The sequence below is a fragment of the Psammomys obesus genome, unplaced genomic scaffold (genome assembly GCF_907164565.1).
Source record: "Psammomys obesus unplaced genomic scaffold, mPsaObe1.curated_primary_1811, whole genome shotgun sequence".
Lineage (NCBI taxonomy): Eukaryota > Metazoa > Chordata > Mammalia > Rodentia > Muridae > Psammomys > Psammomys obesus.
In genome coordinates, this window is record NW_026592368.1 from 545,570 (window position 1) to 565,128 (window position 19,559).

Sequence of the window (19,559 nt, forward strand, 5' to 3'; positions counted from 1 at the left end):
TCCCAAGATGCTTCGCGCCAGAGACCCACCGTCCTGAGAACTACAAACATGGCTTTGGAGAAAGGACTTCTGGTATTGTATCCGAGAACTACAAAAATGGCTTCCCCGTGGTGCGATGCATCCTGGGATTGCTCGTAGTCACGAGCCTACGTCCCTCCCTGTGGGCTGCCTGGTTCGTGGCCCCTGAGTCACCTACAAATCCCGGAATCCCCTGCGCGCTGTTTCCAGCGTCATAAACGCTGGGAGGCGGAGAGGCCACTTAGTCCTCCAGGGCGCATGGAGATACCTAGGACGGGCGCCGCCTCTCTATCTCTCTCTTCGGAGTCGGTGTGGGTTGACCACACACTTCCGGCCTTATTTTTCTCCCTCTAGCGGGCTGGCCTGGGCTGTGAGCTGTCGCAGTGGCGTTTTGGGGGAGACGGTGGCCGCGCGCCCTGCTTTCCGGGAATCTCATCGGGGTCTCGGAGGTCCGAGTCTGTTATGGCGGTGGGCTGCGAGGTGGAGGTGAAGGCGGAAGAGGAGAAGCAAGTCCCCGGAGACTGGCGGGACCCCGAAACCTCCCGGAGACGCTTCCGGCGGCTGAGTTACGCGGACGTGTCAGGCACGGAGAAGGCGCTGAGCGGCCTGCGGGAGCTGTGCCGCCGCTGGCCGTCCCGAGCGGCGCTCCAAGGAACAGATGCTGGAGCTGCTGGTCCTCGAGCAGTTCCTCAGTCTCCTCCCGCACCGGCTGCGGGACCCCGTGCGCCACCGGCGCCCGAGAGCGGGGAGAAGACGGCGGCCTGGGCGCGCGCCCTGCACCTAGCCTCCCCGCAGGTGAGGACCCCCCAATTTCTGAGACCACATTGGAATGAATTTTCCCGCCGCCGTGTCAAGGGCTCCGAGAAGGAAGGCCGAATTTTGGGGTGTCAGGGTTGAACAAGAGCCACAGTCCAGGGCCAGGAAGGTGCGACAGGGGTGTGGTTGGTCCCCTTGTTTCCCAGTTAGCAGTGAGGAGGAGGTGGACGCTGCCGCTCCCCTTGTCTCCATTTCGCCCATTTAGCGCAATCAAATCTGCTGGGAGATGCTGGGAGTTGCTGGCTAGCTCAGGCTAGCCCCGAAGCCACATTTCAGGGTACCCTAAGTCCAGTCGAGATGACACGGGACGCTTTGTTATCCTGTCACTCGGCTCTCCAGCTCCTTGCTCTCAGCAGGGACAGCGAGCACTAACTGAGGCCTGCGTCCCTCCAGGGCACCCGTCTTTCAAGCCCGAAGCTGGATCTCCGACCCGGGGAGAATGGCAGCAGCTGGCCGCGGCCCCCCAGAACGCTTGTACGGAGAGAGCACGGAGGACTACGGGAGAACGGCCATGCCAGGTGAGTGATGCTCCTCTCCGACGCCCTATGGTCTGGTGAGCCTGGATGCTGTCATGAAGCATCCTTCCCAGAATGCCCCAGTTCCTGGCCTCCTGCCTCTGGAAACCCTCTTCTTCCCAGAATTCCCCAGTTCCCACCCTGCCTCCCTCGCCCCAATCGCCCAGAGGAAGAGTTCTTATAGATCCCCACCCCGATCCCAGTGAGACCTCGGGTCCTGACACTGACATTGGAGTCCCGGGCTGAGCCCATTCTCACTCTCTCTGCTAACATTCTCCCATTTCAGGTCTGGAGAACCAAGCTGCCTGGAACCCTGACCTGATCCCAAAGCAGGAAGAGGACTGCAAGGAATAGGCCAAGCCTGTGCAGGCCTGGGTACAAGGTGCGCTCCTGGGGACAGACCCCGACAGGGAAGAGAAACCACCTAAAGATGCTGTCCCACCACTATCCCAGCCCCAGGATTCTCCAGGAGAGCCAGGGCGCACGGCCACCGTAGAGGTCCTCTGCGTGGCCAAGGAGGAAAAGTTTTGGAGAAGTGGAGAGCCAGGGTGCAAGGCCATCTTGCAGGTCCTCTGCCGGGCCAAGGAGGAGCGGCTTTGAGGAGGTTGCCACCGCCCCTGCCCTTGCTCAGGATCAACGGTGCCCCTTTTGTGAATTAGTCCCCCCTGGAGAACAAGTTTGCTGTGAGGAGTTGAGCCCGGCTCAGCTCCTTCGTCTGCTACTTTGAGTCTGAAAACAACTGGTGAGCCGTTCTAATTTCCCTTCCCTTCTTTCCTCCCTCCAGTTCTTCCTTCATCCCATCATCTCCTTTCCAGCCCCCAAATCTTCTTAACTCACATAGGAAGCGTTTCCTCCTGACTACCTTGGAGTAGTTGACTGTATGTGTTCGCTGAGAGGCAGTAGGCGGACTGGACCTTACTGTGGTCCCAGATGTAGTCCCTGAACGTGAGCTGTACATCAGCCCCTCAGGCCAATTACAGGCACAGGCCTGTAATTCTAGCTTGCCTTTGAGAGCATTGTGGGGTTCACAGCAAGTCGGAGGCCAGCCTGAACTCTGTGTAGGGAGCTCTTCCCTGACAGGGGGCAAGCCAGCCCTCAGCAGGAGCAGCTGTGCACTGTAGGAAGCCCATGAAAATACTCACGCCTAAGTCAAAGGACAGCCTTACAACATTAAAAGTGATGGTTTGTACACGGGTTATCTCAGTAAATGTAGCTAACGTTGCCTGTAGATTTCAGAATTGAAATGGTTTTTGTAAACAAATAGATCACTTTTATTTGGAGGGGGTTTATGGGGTGGCTTGGAAAATGCTGCTGTTTTTGTCTGTGAGGACAGTATAAACTAGGTTTTTTCCTTTCTCAGGTGGGTGAGCAAGCACATTAAGCCGATTCACTCCACAGTCTTCTGCTTGGGCTGGCACCCCAACAACATTTTGCTTGCTGCAGGGTCACGTGACTTCAAATGCAGGTGAGGATAAATGGGCATTGCCTGTTGCTCAGCACTGACAGGTACCCCTTGGGCTCCTTTATTTGCAAAGTACAGTACCCTGTAAGCAGCTCGGTGATAAAGGGAACTTCCTGGTTTAGAAAAGGAGCTGGGGCTGGGATATGGTTCAGCAGGTAGAGAATTTGCTGAGCTGGTTACCATCCCCCAGCACTGTGGAGGCCTGCCAGGTGCTGCACTCCTGTAAACCCAGCATTGCATGTGGAGCTAAGATTAGAGGCTCAGTTACAGACCAAGATTGAGGGCAGCCAGGCTGTATGAGATCCTGTCCCAAGAAAGAGAAAAAGAACAAGTGAACTGAAGCACAGTGATGAACAGAGCAAGTGGCAGAAGATATGATGGACTCAGCCATAGGGTTAGCAGGTCGTTGGGCACAGCAGCCTGGCCAGTACAGTGAGGGGTCTTAGGCAGAGTGGGTAGTCTTGAGTGCAGGTGAGCTCATGCTATGTCTGTCTCTCTCTCAGCCTGTCCTCAGTTTTTAAGTCAATTGATTTTATTTATCTTTGTGCATGTGAGTATGCATGCCTGGCAAAAGCCAGAAGGGGTAAGAGATGCCCAAGAGCTAGAGGTGGTTGTGAGCCACCTGATACAGGTGCTGGGAGCCCAAGCCAGTCCTCTCGAAGAACAGCAAGTGTGTCACCACTGAGCCATCTTTTCTGATCAGTTCACTGGGTTTTGATATGACAAGGAGTTGGAAGCATGAAACCCAGGTTGTCTGGAGCTCACCATCTTCCCTCAGCTTCTTGTCCTAGAATTACAAGTCTATGCCTTCATGCCCACCAGCCTCTTTCTTGGACTGTTTCAGGTCTTCATTTTGTTTCCCAGGCCACAGACTGCAGAGAACAGTGAACCTGACTTTATCCACGTGTCCCTGAGGGTGTACAGACAGAATGTTCCCACTGTCTTTAGCCTGAGGCTAGAGGAGACTCCCCACCCTGCTAGAGCTTTAAGAATCATGCCACGGTTGCTTTTTAAAACCTGTCCTTCAACAGGGCCCTTTCCCCTTGAGCAAGAGGAAAAGCAAAGAATTCATCGCTGTTTTATGTTGACTCTTCACTGTTTTGTCTTGACTCTTTGGGGCAGAGTCGACCCACGTTCAGTGCCTTTGTCAGGGTTTCCCAGCCTGAGGAGTATGACCCCTCCGTGGATAAAACGACCCTTTCACGAGGGCCACCCAAGACCACCAGAACACATTTATGTCACACTTTACATCAGCAGCAAATTTGCAGTTACAAAGCAACAATGACAATAATTTTCTGGGGCAGGGCACCACAGCTCGAAGGTTAGCACCTCCCGGTCCATGTGAAAATTTTCCAGAAAATCAGCCCTGTCATTGATGCTCAGGCTTAATTACAAAATGAATAAGCAAAAAACAAACAAACAAACAAGAAAAAAAAAGCGGGCAGGGTTGCTCAGTGGTGGAGAATTTGCCAAGTCTGTAGCAAAGCGCTGTGTTCATTATTCAGCACCGTGAACAAACAAGAAAAATCTGGGTGGTGATGGTGGAGCTAAGGTAGTATCGGGGCTCTGTGCTCAGGAGTTTGTGGTCCATTAGTTATCCAGGGTCCCCTGGCTCTTCCATCAACTAAGACAGGACTGGACTGTCTGGACATCTCCGTTCACAGTTGCCCGTGACCCCTGGGCAGGAGAAGCCGACGCCCCTAACTTTGCAGACCCTCAACTGCAGCTGTCATTTGGAAGTTGGACTTAGGGAACTAGAGGTTTGCTTTGGTTTGGTTTTGAAAACAGGGTTTATCTGAGTCACTGTAGTGCAGGCTGGTCTCGAACTCACAGAGATCCCCCTGCCTCCACCTCCCCCAGTGCTTGGATTAAAGCCGTGCGGCCCAGAATTGTTTTACAGAGTCTTGAGGTTCAGGCTCTCCTTCCTATTCCTTTCTCCTTCTCTTCCTCCTCCTCCTCCTTTTCCTCTCCTTTTTCCTCCTCCTTGTTCTCCTCAACTCCTCTTCACCATCTCCTCAGCTCTTCTTCGTCCTCGACTCCTCCTTCTTCTCGTCCTCTTCTTCCTCCTCCTTGACTCCTCTTGACTCCTGGTCTTCCTGCCTTGGCCTCCAGGGGCCACAGCCACGTTCAGATGCTTCCCAGGGAGTCAGAAGAGGCAAGAGACAGATTCTGGCCCTTCCCTGTCCCTCAACCTCCTAAGGCCTCAGAGGTGACAGTGGAGCCAAGGTGGGGCCATCCCTTTGTTGTCAGGGCAGGCCTCCCTCTCTCAGCCCTTTGTTGGGTATCTTCATCTCTATCTTTATTTATCTGTGTGTGTGTGCGCCCAGGACCTGTGTCCATCCGGCTCCATGCCTGGGTTCCAGGTGCAGGCTGCCATCTCTGGCTCCCTGTGGGTGATGCAGATCCGAACTTGGGTCCCCGTGCTGGTCCAGCAAGCACATCCCTGGCTGTCCTTTCCTGCATCTGCCCCCCCCCCACCCGCCTCCCGCCACCTCCCCCACTCTTTCCATAACAGAGTGTTCTCGGCCTACATCAAGGAGGTGGACAAAAACCAGCCAGCACCCTATGGGACAGCAAGATGCCCTTCGGCCAGCTGATGGCAGAGTTTGGCGGTGGCAGCTTCTCGGCCAGCGGGAGTCACCTGGCCTGGGTCAGTGATGACAGCACAGTGTCGGTGGCCGATGCCTCTAAGAGCATGCAGTGAGTCCTCACCTGGCTGCGGGGGGCGGGGGGGCAGAGGGGAATATAGTTAGCAATCTGTACATGCTTGGCTCTCCTAGACCATGTCGGCTAGGGGTTGTTTATACAGCCAGCGATCTGTACATGCTGGCTCTCCATGGCACCTATGGGAAGTAATGTATACAGCTGGCCACCTGAACACGCTGGCTCTCCTAGACCATGGCAGTTGCGGATGGGGGGGTATATACAACTAGGGATCTGTACATGCTGGCTCTCCATGTCAGATAAAGGGAGTATATACAGCCAGGGGGAGTATACAGCTGGCCATCTCGACACGCTGGCTCTCCTTGGCAGCTAGGGGAAGTGAATACAGCTGGCCACACACACTCTGGACACAGTAGCCTAGAGCACTGCAGCTAGGAGGAGTGTATACAGCTGGCCAAGAGGCCCAGGATAGAGCAGCTGGGTCCCACTGGGGGTCAGTAACCCGCCCCCACCTGTCAGGTAGCGCCTGTAGCCAGCAGGCCCGGTCTCTGCCACCCTGATGAAGATCATGGCTGGGAGCTGGGAGGATGGCACCGCAGTCACCTGAGTGTCTCCTCACATCTGTGGACCCCACCAGCCCCCAGGGAGATGGGACAGAGTGTGGTGGCGAAAGCAGAAGGCTCAAAAGTTCAAGGTCAGCCCAGTCTCTGTCCCAGATAACCAGAGCTGAAGCTGCTGCCCCGCTCAGCACACACACACATCCCTCAGCTCTTTCCCCTGACACCACCCCCAAACAGGAGAGGTGCCATCTTCCTCCTGCCTTTGTGCCCCAGGTCTACGGGGAGAACCCAAATGGTGCTTTGTCACCAGACTGTGGTGAAAGGTAGCTCTGTGGCAAGGGAAGAAGCCTGGAGCTCGCTTTTGGGCGCCTTGGCACTTACCCTCCCATGGGCAGCCTGTAACGTTCCCAGGGGATGGCCTCCTCCTGGCCTCCCCGTGAGGACGCAGTGGCGTGTGGACAGCTCGGATCTGGTCCTCCCTGTGCTGACTCTACTAGTTTTCTTGTGAAAGGGTCACCATTACAGAACTGTGCTCTGGGACAGCTTTGCTGGTGTCAAGGTTTTATTTATTTTTTTTGGTTGTTTGTGTTTTACTTTGTTTTTAAATTAAATTTTTAGTTTTTGTATTAATTATAGTTCATTTATTTTGTAGCCCAGCTGTAGCCCCCCTCCCTTCCTCCTGTCTTCCCTCTCCCCCATCATCTCTTCCTCCCCACCATCTCTCTCCCTCCCCATCATCCCTCTCTCCCCATCAACCCTCACTCCCCATCATCCCTCCCTCTCTATTATCCTTCCCTCCCCACCATCCCTCTCTCCCTCCTCATCATCCTTCTCTCCCCACCATCCTCCCTCCCTCCAATATTATCCCTCCCTCCCCATCATCCCTTCCTTCCTCATTTCCTCCTTGCTCCTTCTGATAGGAGAGGTCCTTCTCCCCTTCCATCTGACCCTAGTATCAGGTCTCATCAGGAGTGGCTGCATTGTCCTCTGTGGCCTGGCAAGACTGCTTCTGCCTCAGGGGGTGGGGGGAGATTAAAGAACAGGCCACTGAGGTCATTTCAGAGACCTTGGTGTCAAGCTTTCACTCCTCCGCATGAATACACGTTTACAAGCCAGACACGGTGGCACAGGCTCACGATCCCAGCATCCGGGGAGGTGAGGCAGGGTGCGCTTCACACACACTACGCTGCACACAGTCTCTTGCAGTGTGCCCCTTCTCAGGGTGCCACCTGCCTGTGCCAGTCCCAGGATGTGCCCTGTGCACACTCCCCCCCCCCACAGTTCCCCGGATTGTGCTCCCACTCGGGGTGCCACCTTCCTGTGGCAAACAAGGCGCATGTGCTGCCCAGAGCCCACACAGAGAAGGGAGAACAGATTCTCACAGTCGTCCACTAACCTGTGTACCAAATACACAGCATAATGAACTAATAACAACCTCAAATGATAAGTGTGTAAAGGCCCTTTTCAAGGGCTGCACTGTGGCTTCAACCCTCGAGCCGGCCAGGCTGGCATCTGAGGAGGAGGAGGTGGTCTCTGAAAGCTCTGCAGACAGGTTGGCTCACCCTTCTTTGCCAGTTCTGCAAGCACCTGGGGGTGGGTGAGGGCATTAAATGGAGTCTCCCTGTTTCCTTCGGAGTTGTGGATTTGGGATGGAACCGGGACTCTTGAAGCCGGATTTCAAAAGCCAGGAAGGCTCTGGCTGCCCAAGCAGTCTGCTCTCAGAGGCCTTGTTGGGGACTGGTTGGCTTCAGCCATGCTCCAGTCATGCCTGAGCTTGGAAGGAGAAAGCAGTTCTTTGTGTCAGTATCTGCTGAGCCCTGTTCTGTCTCTACCAGCCCCATGCTGAGGCTGTGGCCTTTCCTCCTCCCTCCCTCCCTCCCTCCCTGTCTTCCTCCTGCTGCTTCTCTTCCCTCTCCTTCCCCCTCCCTCACTCTCCTTTTCCTTCCTGTATTCCTCTCCCTCCCCTTTCCCTTACTTCTCCATTCCCCCTCTCTCCCTTCCCCCTCTTTCTCTCATCCCCTCCTTCCCCTTTTCTCCCCTTCCCTCTCCTTCTCCCACCTCTCTCCTTTCTCCCACTCTCCCTTCCTCTCTCAGCCTCTTTCCTTCTTTCTCCCTTTCTCTCTCCCCCTCTCCTCTTTTCTCCCTCTCTCCCACTCTCTTTCCCTTTCTTTCTCCCTCTCTCTACCTTCCTCTCACTCCCTCTCTCCCTTTTTCCCACTCTTTCCCTTTCTCTCTTCCTCTCTCTCTACCTTCCTCTTTCTCTTTCTCTCCCTCCCTTCCTCTCTTCCTCCCTTTCTCACCTTCTCTCTCTACATCCCTCTCCCTTCTTCCCTCTCTCTCTCCCTCCCTCCTTTTCCCTCTCCCTCTCCTCTGACACCAGATAGCTGTGAGCCACCCTGTGAGTGCTGGGACTTGAACTCAGGACCTCTGCAAGAGGAGCCAGCACTGTCAACCTCTGAGCCCTTCCCTGCAGCCCCAGTGACCTTGAACTTGTAACCTTCTGCCTCTACCTTCAGATGGTTAGGGCTCCATGCAAGCACCAGCGCCCAGTATATGTGGCATTGGGGACCCGGCCAGGGCCTGGTGTAGTCTCAGGCCTGCCCACTGGGCCACATCCTGGGTGAGTGACCCCTCCTGCTCTGGGACAGGGTCTCACATGTGGCCCTGAGGGATCTGGAGCCCAGTGTACCCCTAGCCGTGAGTCAGTGCGGGGCTTGGGGGGCTGGCCTTACTCTCCTCCACAGACCTCACGGTCCCGCTCTTCTTTCAGCCAGGTGTCCATTTACAAGGTGGACAAGCAGGACTGTCACAAATTCTGCACCACTAGCATGGATGGGGCCATGATGATATGGGATTTCAGGGTATGTGTCCCCAATTGTGGTTGTCAGCACTGGGGTACAGCCTGGGCCATGGGTATCCACTAAGCCACACTGCCTGGCAGAAGAGCTGGCCTCAGAGTCCTCACCCCAAGGGGAGCACAGTGCCTGGCGGGTGGGTGGGTGGAGGCTCAGAGCTGCCCTCATCTTCAGGAAAGCTTGGTGCCGTGTGGAAGCCAGCAGCCCACACAGCTGTGCACAGACACAGCTTCACAGTTTACACAGTTGGCCATGGGCTCAGTCCTGCAATTCCCAAGCTTGGGAGACTGAGGTAGAGGGATTGCTTTGAGCTTGGTCCCAGCCTGAGCTAAATGGTAAAACCTTATCCCCCAACGCCACCAAAAAAATAATGCAATGAGCCGAGAAGATAGAACATGCATGCATACACATGCACGTATGCAACAAGTGTGATAATACAAAGAGCAGTATAGGGCTGGAGCGATGGCTTAGCAGTTAAGAGCACTCTGCTAGGACTAAGGATGTGGTTCCCGACACCTTCTTGGCAGCTCACAATCAAATGTCACTCCAGGTCCACGGAATCTGATGTTCTATCATCCACAGACATCAGACACACGTGGTGCATTCAAACGTACGTACGTATGTACATACGTACATACATGCCTACATACATACATACGTAATTAGCCAGGTGTGGTTAGCACGCTTGTGATCCCAGTGTTCGCGGAGGCGGGGGCATCTGAGTTCACGGCCAGCCTGGTCTACAGAGTGAGGCCAGGACAGCCAGGACTACATAGAGAGACCCAGTTTCCGAAAAACAAAACGACAGAATGACATAAATCTTGAAATAAAGGTCCAGACTTAGGGACGCATGTCTTTAATCCCAGGAGTCAGAAGAGGGTTGGTCTCCATGAGTTGGAGGTAGCCTGGTATATACAGAGTTCCAGTCCGGCCAGGGCCAGGCAGTGAGGGGAAGAAAAAGTGGGAGGGAGGGAAGGAGAGAAGGAAGAAAAGAGAGGAAAGGAAGGGAGGGAAGAAAGGAGCCTGTGCAGCCAGAGGTGATGTGAGCTCTTGGGAAAGGAGACTGCAGGCACTGAAGCCAGGGAGTGCAGCAGTGTGGCAGGGAGCCAAGGTCTCCAGGGCTGACAGAGCTCTGCTTTCTCCACACCCTGAAGTCATCCATCCAGAGTCTCCGCATCATATGAGGAGGAGCTGTTCAGCTTAGGATCGGGGCTCCTTGAATGAAGTAACATGTCTTAGGCATAGTTATATTCACTTAATAAAATATATATTTTAAATATTGAAAGTGTTTGAGCAGGGACAGCAGAGAACCCAGCAAAATAGTAGCTGGTCCATTATTACAGTGAGTAATTTTATTATGGATCAGAGAGGAAAAATGTTCAGAGGCACCTGGAAGAGTTCAGAGCACAGAAAAAAAGCAGACTTGATATGACCAAGACTGTCTAGAAGAAATGGAGAAAAGTAGGAGATAACTCAGACAGAGACAAACTTTGCTTTCATAAGTGCACAGGCTGGACCTACGTCCCCCTACACTTATGTAGCAGATATGCAGCTTAGTCAACATGTGGGTCCCCTAAAAGTTGAATTGAGAACTTTCACTGACTGTCCCTTTCCCCTAGCTGGGCTGTCTTGCCTGTCCTCAGGATCCTCTTAGTTCTGCCTGATGTGTGTGATATGTCAGGGTGGGTTGGTACACATAATGAGTCTCTCTGAAGAGAATGAGGTAATGGGGGAGGGGAGAATGGTGGTGGGACTGTGAGGAGAGAAGGGATGGGGGCCTGGATGAAGATATGAAATTAATAAATTAATTGGTGGAAGGAAAGACAGGGTAATTTTTAGACTATTTAGGAAATTAGGATAGTGCAGAAATAGATGAGGCTGGTGGGAAGGCACAACAATCTAGATGGGTGTTTTGAGGTGTATAACAAGTACATTTACTCCCCCTTCAGGAGACCAGGAGGCCACCATGGGTGTTGAGATCCTGATAGGAGTCACAGGTCAATAGAGAGCCATATGTCCCTTTTGTCGGAGTATAAAAAATGGTCATTTCTCTCGACAAGAACTATTTCACTAATTCTGGATGAATGCTGTTTTTGGTTTGTGTGGTTTTTTTTGTTTGGTTTTTTCTAATCACCAGAATTCCTTTGATACTGTGTGTTGAGCAGGTCCAGGACTGTCATTTTTGGATATTTGCACTACCTGGGACCTAAATAGTTTATGCTATTAGGAAAGCCTGGTTACTTTCTTCACACGTATTTATTACTACTATTTAAAAAATAATGGGTTTAGTTACCGCATGCCACTATATAGATTTCCTTCTGATGTGTTTTTATTTCTCATACTCAAATGTGTCATATTTTTAAAATCATAATTATTCAGCAGAATATATTTATGAAGAACCTAACAGTCTGGTAGAATTTTGCTATCTTAATGAGAATGGTATAATTACACGTATTAATGAAATTACACATTTTGCAGAAGTCAAAAATTATCAGCAAATGCAATCACCGTAAAGACAGACAATTCTAATTTTGAATGATTTGCCCATGATTATTATATGTCCAAGGTATAGTACATATTATGAAATTTACAGAGTATCTCCCATGTTTCAGTTACAATTCTTTGTGTCTCTAGGATTAATATATAAAATTTATGGTATACTAATAAGCATGTTCACTCCACTCTTCAAAGCTTTCTGACTTCCGTGTGCATGAAACTTTCTAACTGTATCTCAGGAAAGCACATTAATCATTAAATTATTTTATGATTTTTCATGTGTTAAACTCCAAGGTTCATAGTTTTAATGACTTTGCATGTTGCCTATTTTCACATGGGCCTTTAACAGGTTAAAAGAATTAGGAATTGATAATCCTTAGAGATGAATATAAATTTCATGATTTTTTTTTACATTACTGTCTTTTTAATAATATCATTTATTACAATTTATTCAAATTACAGTGCAGCTGTGGCCCCCTCCCTTATCACCTCCCAATCCCATCCTCCTTCCCTCTTCTCCCCTTACACCCCTCCCCTAGTCCACTGTTAGGGAAGGTCATCCTCCCCTTCTATTTAACCCTATACAAGACTTTCTCCTATTGTTTCACTGATATCATTACAGTTATCTATCCTTCTATTTAACATCTATCTTCAGTCTATCATCTGTATCATATAGCTCTTACACACATACACACACAGTTTTGAATGTTATTTGTTTGAAACACGTGGTTCAAAATTATTTCAAAATCAATGTCTTAAAGTAAAAATTCTGAAGCATTTGAAATGCATGTGTCACTTTGTCAGTTATGGCCTGTGCCTTGGAATGTTGATATCACAGTGGTTTCTCCCCGACTACTACAGAATGTTTACACTTCAGTGGTTTGTCTACAAACTGCTGAGCCATTTTTGGTTAGTGCCAGGAAAGAAAAGGAAAATTTTGTGCCCAGTGAAAGTTTCTCTATCCCAGTCTCCACTGTAAAGGTATTTTAAAATGATCATTATGATTTTCATGCTAGACCAATGATTTCAGGAAACGTTCTGTCTTCATTTCTCTAGAACATCTGATCTAGTTAACAGTTATTTTATGAAAAGCTATTCCTGTTAGAAATAGTCAATACCATTGCCCCAAAGAAGCAAAGTTATCATGACAGAGAGGTATGCTGAGTTATTATACAAGAGAATGATATCCATGTATCTTCAAAACTATATGCCCAAGTTATAAGAGATTATTTTCTGTTACATCTAGTTGTTTATCCACTATGCCAACAAAGCTTTGTTGGAAACTGCTCAGATTTCAGCCCCAAATTCAACAACCTTCTGGTTTCAACAATATATTTCTCAATATATGAACATTGATTCTGCTAGATAGGAATAACTTTCTAGACATACTCATTTAATTTCAATTTTATCATGAAACTGCATTGGCAATATTTTATAAAATACCTTTACATTTTTGCCAGATGCGTTTGATGACAACCATTAGCAGATGTCTCTCTTTGACTGTTCAGTTCAGAGGGATCTTTAATCCTTCTCAAGTAAAAACTATAGTTTGTCAGTACATATTCCTTGAATGAAGTAAAATGACTTAGGCATAGTAATATTCAATTAATAAAATATATACTTTAAATATTCAAACTGTATGAGCAGGAACAGTAGACAAGCCAGTAAAATAGTAGCCACTCTGTTATTACAGGGAATGATTTTATTATGGATCAGAGAGGAAAAATGTTCAGAGGCACCTGGAAGAGTTCAGAGCACAGAAGAAAAAAAAAACGTAGCAGACTTGATATGACCAAGACTGTCTTGAAGAGAGTAAAGAATATTAAGAGAAAAGTAGAGATAGCTTAGACAGAGACAAACTGTGCTTTCATAAGTGCACAGGCTGAACCTAGGTCCACCTACACATATGTAGCAGATGTGCGGCTTAGTCAACATATGGGTCCCCTAACAATTGGACTGAGAACTGTCTCTGACTCTGTTGCTTGCCCTTAGTTCCCTTTCCCCTAGCTGGGCTGTCTTGCCTTTCCTTAGTGAGAGAGGATGCTCTTAGTCCTGCCTGATGTGATGTTAGGGTGGGTTGGTACATATAATGAGTCTCTCTGAAAAGAATGAAGTAATAGGGGAGGGGAGAATGGTGGTGGGACTGTGAGGAGAGAAGGGGTGGGGCCTGGGATGAAGGTATGAAATTTATAAATAATTAGTGTAAAAAAATTCAGGGTATTTCTAGGTTATTTAGGAAATTAGGATAGTGCAGAAAGAGATTAGGTTGTTTGGGAAAGCATAGGGATCTAGATGGATGTTTTGAGATGTATAACAAGTCCATTTACATCCCCTTCAAGGAACCTGGAGGTCACCATAGGTGTTGATATCATGATAGGAGTCATAAGTCAATAGAGAGCCATATGTCCGTTTTGTCGGAGCAAGGAAAATGACTTATTTGCTGGACTATTTCAGAAATTCTTGATGAATGCTATTTTTTTCCCTTTTTTTTTTTTTTTTTGTATGTTTGGTTTTTGCATGTTTCTTTCAGAATTCCTTTTATAATGCATGTTGAGCAGGTCCAGGACTGTCATTTTTGGATATTTGTACTCCCTGGGACCTAACTAGTTTATACTATTAGGAAAGCCTGGTTACTTTCTTCACACGTGTTTATTACTACTATTTTAAAAATAATGGGTTTAGTTACCTCATGCCACTATATAAATTTTCTTCTGATGTGTTTTTATTTCCCATACTCATATGTATCATATTTTAAAAATCATATTTATTCAGCAGAATATCTTTATGAAGAACTTTATAGTTTGGTAGAGTTTTCCTGTCTTATTTAGAAATGTATAATTACACATATTAATGAAATTACACACTTTGAGAAAGCGAAAATTATTACTATCACCAAATACAATCATGTTAAAGACAGGCATTCTAATTTTGAATGATTTGTCCGTGATTATTTTATGTCCAAGGTATACTACATTTCTTTATTAGGAAACTTAACAGAGTATCTCTCATGTTTCAGTCACAATTCTTTGTTTCTCTAGGATTAATATATAAAATTTATATACTAATAAGCATGTGCACCCCTCTCCAATCTTTAAAATGTTCTGACTTCTCTGTGCATGAAGATTTCTGACTGTATCTCAGTAAAGCACATTCATCTTTAAAGTCTGCTATTATTTTTGCATGTGTTAGACTCCAAGGTTCACATTCTTAATGGTTTTGCCTGAAGCTTTTTTTCACATGTGCCTTTAACAGGTTAAAAGAATTAGGAATTAGCCTTTCGAGATGAATATAAATTTCATGATTTTTTTTACATTACTGTCTTTTTGATATTTGTTATTATCGTTTATTACAATTTATTCAAATTACATTGCGGTTGTAGTCCCCTCCCTCATCTCCTCCCAATCCCACCCTCCTCTCCTCTCCCCCATGCCCTTCCCCTAGTGCACTGATAGGGAAGGTCCTCCTCCCCCTCTATTTGACCCTAGTCTATCATGATGTTTTATACAAGTATTCCTCCTATTTTTGCACATATCTTATAGGTATCTATCCTATCTAACATCAATCACCTATCTATCATCTATATCATATATCTTTTATACAAACATACACACATATATGATTGTGAAAATGTTATTCCAAACACATGTTGTTCAAGAATTGTTCAGAATCACTGTTTTAAAGTCAACAGTTTGAAAGAAGTGAAATGCATGTGTCACTTTGTCAGTTATGGCATGAACCTTGGAATGTTGACATCACAGTGGTTTCCCCCTCTACTACAGAATGTGTGCTCTTCAGTAGTTTGTCTACAAACTGCTGTAGCAATTTTTGTTTACTGCTAGGAGAGAAAAGCTTAATTTGTGCCCAGTAAAAGATTCTCCATTCCAGACTCCACTGTAAAGGTATTTTTAAATGACTGTTATGATTCTCATGATACACTAATGGTTTCAGGCAGCATTATGTCTCGATTCATTCAGATTATGTAAACCCATATTCATGAAAAACTACTCACACTACAATTTAGAAAGAAAAAAATTACCTGAAGTCTGCTCTGAGCTATAAAGGAGAAAGGTGTTTGCATATCTGACCAAGTTATGAGTGAGGACTATTCTCTATACCATCTAATTTTGGTACTCATCCTGACTACAAGGATTTGTTTTAAATTTGTGTCAGCTTTCAACCTTAAAATCTCAAAAACTCTCTGGTTTTCAACAGACTTTTATTGTTTTTGACATATTTTGTTTTCTTTGGAACCTAAATTTCAATATTTTGGTATAGATTCAGATTAGACAACTGTTTTCCAAACATGCTTATTTACTTTCAATTCTGTTATCATAAAACTGAATTGGTACTACTTTTAACATACCTTTACATTACATACCTTTTATTTATGTGTATATTGAAAACCATTGGCTGCTTTCTTTGACACTTTCATTCATTTCATATCTCTGTATGCATTCCTTATTTTTAGCAGACTAATAATCACTTAAGTACAGATATATTTTAAATATTCAATTATATGATCTGGAAAACAGGAAAAAACACCAAATCTTAGATGATTACAGGAAAGAATGTTATTATGGATAAAAGATGAAAAATGTTCAGAGGATTCTAGAAAAGTTCAGATCAGAGGGGAGAAAAACATACTTCATGTGACCAAGCTGTCTGGGAGAAAAGAAAGAATATTAAGATAGAAAAGTGGAGATAGATCAGACAAGTAAAGTAACTGACTTCATAAAGAGATAGAGAGTAATCCTAGAATATTTTGGGAGTTAGCAGAGTGCAGGAGGAGATAGGCTTGTTTGGGAAGTGACAGGAATACATGTGTGGGTTCTGAGATGTATAATGTACTTTTACTTCCCTTCACTTGACCTGGATTCCAGCATTGTTGCTGATATCCTGATATCACAGTCAATGAAGTGCCATATGTCCCTTTTGCCAGAGGCAAGGAAAATGACTTCTCTTTCTGTGTAAGAACTGTCTCACAAATTCTTGATGAATATTTTTTTGATGTGTCTGTTTTTGTTTGTTTGTTTGTAACCCCATAAATCCTATACTCCATCTTGAGATGGACAAAGATGGCCATTTTTGGATATATGTCCTCCGTACTGACTAGTTTAAACCATTAGAAAAACCTGATTATTTTCTTCACGTCTACTTACATTCACTTACAAAGTAATGGACTTCTTTAGTTATGGTGTTTCAATGCCAATACATAGATGTATATCAGTATTTTTGACTGGATTCCAATGATTCAGTCATTTGAAAGAAGTATTAAGTAGAAAATCTTTATAAAGTACTTTATACAATTTGGTAGAGTTTTTCTATCTCATTTAATACTGTAAAACTATAAATATTAAACTACACAGTTTACAGAAGGTACAGTTTACTATCAACAAAATTCAATCATTTAAAGAAATAGGCATTCTGATTTTACATGATCTGTTCATGATTATCATGTGTCCAAGATAATACTACATATTTGATCATGAGATTTACCAAGTATCTTCCAGCTTGTTTCAATCACCATTCTATGTGTCTTTAGCCTTTTCTATATACTAATAAGCAAGTGTCCTCCTTTGTTAGACATCAATGCTGTCTGACTTTCTTGTGCATGAAGCTTTCTGACTATCTTAGCAAAGCACATTCCCTTTGAAAACCTACGATTTTTACATCTCTTAGGCTCTAAGGTTCACAGGGTTAATGGCATCTCCATGTTGCCTTTTTCAAGTGGAACTTTGATAGGTTAAAAGCATTAGGAATTAATAAATGGGGATAAATATACATTTCACCATGTTTTCACCAAGTATTTCACCTCTTATTGCACACATATTACATTAGGGTGAACAATGACATCCATGTTTCTGCTCCAATGATCATTTAATGTTTGGCATCAATCTGTCTTTTTTGTGAATCACTCTAGTATTTGAGTATTTCTTTTTCTCTCCAATATGATGCTTTGCAATGTGCTTCCTGCTTTTATTTTTAAATCATGAATAATATTGGTAAACTTCATTAGTAATAGATAGCCTTTATTACTCAAATTTAAAAAAAATGATTTTACTTGAAATACAGTCACTTCACACATCCCCTTCCTCACTCTGGACAAGCGATTCACAACTTGTTGGTCCTGAACCGTTTGGAGATGGCATATTAGATATCTTCCTATCAGAAACTTACATTAGAATTCATAACAGTAACAAAATTACAGTATAAAGTAGCAATGAAATAATTTTATAATAATAAACCATAATCATAAAATAATTTTATGGTTGTATCCTATGACATGAGTAACTGTATTAAAGTGTTAACCACTGTTCTATATCCTGCCAGCTGCACTTCTTCAAACTTGAGTCTTCTCATGACTCTCAAGTTGATCACTTCTGGAAAAAAAGCCCATTTCTCCAATCTATTCCCAGTACTTCCCTTCTATTACATTTTATATATGTTTATAGCTCAACAGAATTCTGCTTTTGGAATTGAGCCTGTGTTTTAAAACTGTGCACCCTTTGAAAGTTAGTATGGATATCAGTGTTGTAATTATCCAGTGAATACCTGTTCTGTTAGGTTGAGACCTGTCCCAGGAGAATCCATATTTACCCAAATGAAAGCCTGTGAGGAGTTCACCACCGGTGGAATATACCAAACCTTGCTATGCCAAGGTCCCACAAAATTCAGAAGACACAGAACAAGAAAAATACATCTCTCCTTGTTTAATGATGTTTGGTTGTGTCTAATAACCTGTGAGTTGTCCCTCATACCTGCCATAGTATTAGAGGCTACACTTTGATTAGGCTTTACTGTACAAAAATAAAATAGTTTTTGATTTATGTTTTGCTTTATAATTACTTCATTATTTCCCCATTTTATTTCTTATTACACATCCTCTCATGTTCTCTTACTTGGTCTCTTTTAAAATCATAGCTTTTTTTTAAATTAATTATTGTTACAGAAGTATATGTATATTAAGGTACATATATGCGTGTGGATATATATTCCTAACTACATAATCAGCCCAGTCAGTATAATATTAATTGTATATATGTTTTCAGGATTGTCCATTTGATATTAGATAGCCAGTTGGTCTGCTCTTCCTATGGTAATGGTATTTTTCTTACTCTCAGAATTTCACAGCGGCACATACTTTTTGAAGTAGGGTTGAAGCTTAATGGACTTTCTTCTGTACATATTTTCACTTTGTTATCACAAATGATTTAGTCATTTTTAAAAATGAATTATTTAAAGTATGATTCTGCTATTTGAATTGAAGGAATAGCAACAATTGTGAAATGGAGAGAGGTGTGATAGCAGATGTCAGCAATTGTAGTTATTTTGAAGCTGACTTATGAGTATTGGAAGTTTGTGGACCACACTGTAGATTTTTTCTCAAAAACTATTTAAAATATGAAAGGTAAAATCACTAATTATATTGGTTGTTCAAAGGGGTCCATATATGTAAGCCTGTGAACTCATAACTTCCAAATTAGTATGAAGAGATGAGAAACAGACACTATCCCTACACTCATCAGGGGAACTGCTGGTACCACGTTGTTCCTGCTTGGTGATCCTGCAGATGCTAAGTACTGCTGTGGTATATATATATATATATACATATATATATATATATAAATATATATTTATATATATGTATATATATTTAGAAATATATATTTCATATATATATGTATATATTAGGTACTATTTAAACTTGGTTTTGTCATGAAATACTTTGTTTTCTCCATCTATGGTGACTGAAAGTTTTGGTGGGTATAGTAGTCTGGGGTGATGTCTGTGCTCCCTCAGTGTGTGCATGATATCTGTCTAGGCCCTTATGGCTTTCCCAGACTGTTGAGAAGTCAGGTGTAATTCTGATTGTTTTGCCTTTATATGTGACTTGGTCTTTTAACTTGTGGCTTTTAATATTCTTTCTTTGTATATTTAGTGTTTTGAATAATATGTGACAGGAGAATTTTCTGGTCTAGTCTATTCAGTGTTGTGTAGGCTTCTTGTATGTTTATAGGTATTTCTTGTTTTAGGTTGGGGATATTTTTCCAGATTTCTTGGATGTTTTGTGTCAGGAACGTTTTAGGTTTAACATTTTCTATGACTGATGTATCCATTTATTCAACCTTATCTTCTACATCTGAGATTCTCTCTTACATCCCCTGTAATCTGT

The 19,559-nt window shown here is 44.9% G+C and overlaps 1 protein-coding gene across 2 annotated transcripts; it reads left to right on the plus strand.

The window, feature by feature from the left end:
• Nucleotides 1-299: 299 nt before the first annotated feature.
• LOC129681259 (zinc finger protein 394-like) lies at nt 300-13,461 on the plus strand. Of its 2 annotated transcripts, XR_008720823.1 has the most exons (4): nt 300-813; nt 1,228-1,352; nt 1,636-2,814; nt 5,327-13,461. XR_008720823.1 is itself a non-coding variant. In XM_055613170.1 (3 exons), exons 1-3 carry the CDS (start codon nt 481-483, stop codon nt 1,664-1,666), a joined length of 489 nt encoding a protein of 162 aa, XP_055469145.1. In that variant the 5' UTR covers nt 300-480; the 3' UTR covers nt 1,667-5,293. The 2 variants fall into 2 exon arrangements, 1 of the variants encoding a protein (XP_055469145.1); XM_055613170.1 differs by lacking the exon at nt 5,327-13,461 and having other exon boundaries at nt 1,636-5,293.
• Nucleotides 13,462-19,559: the final 6,098 nt, after the last annotated feature.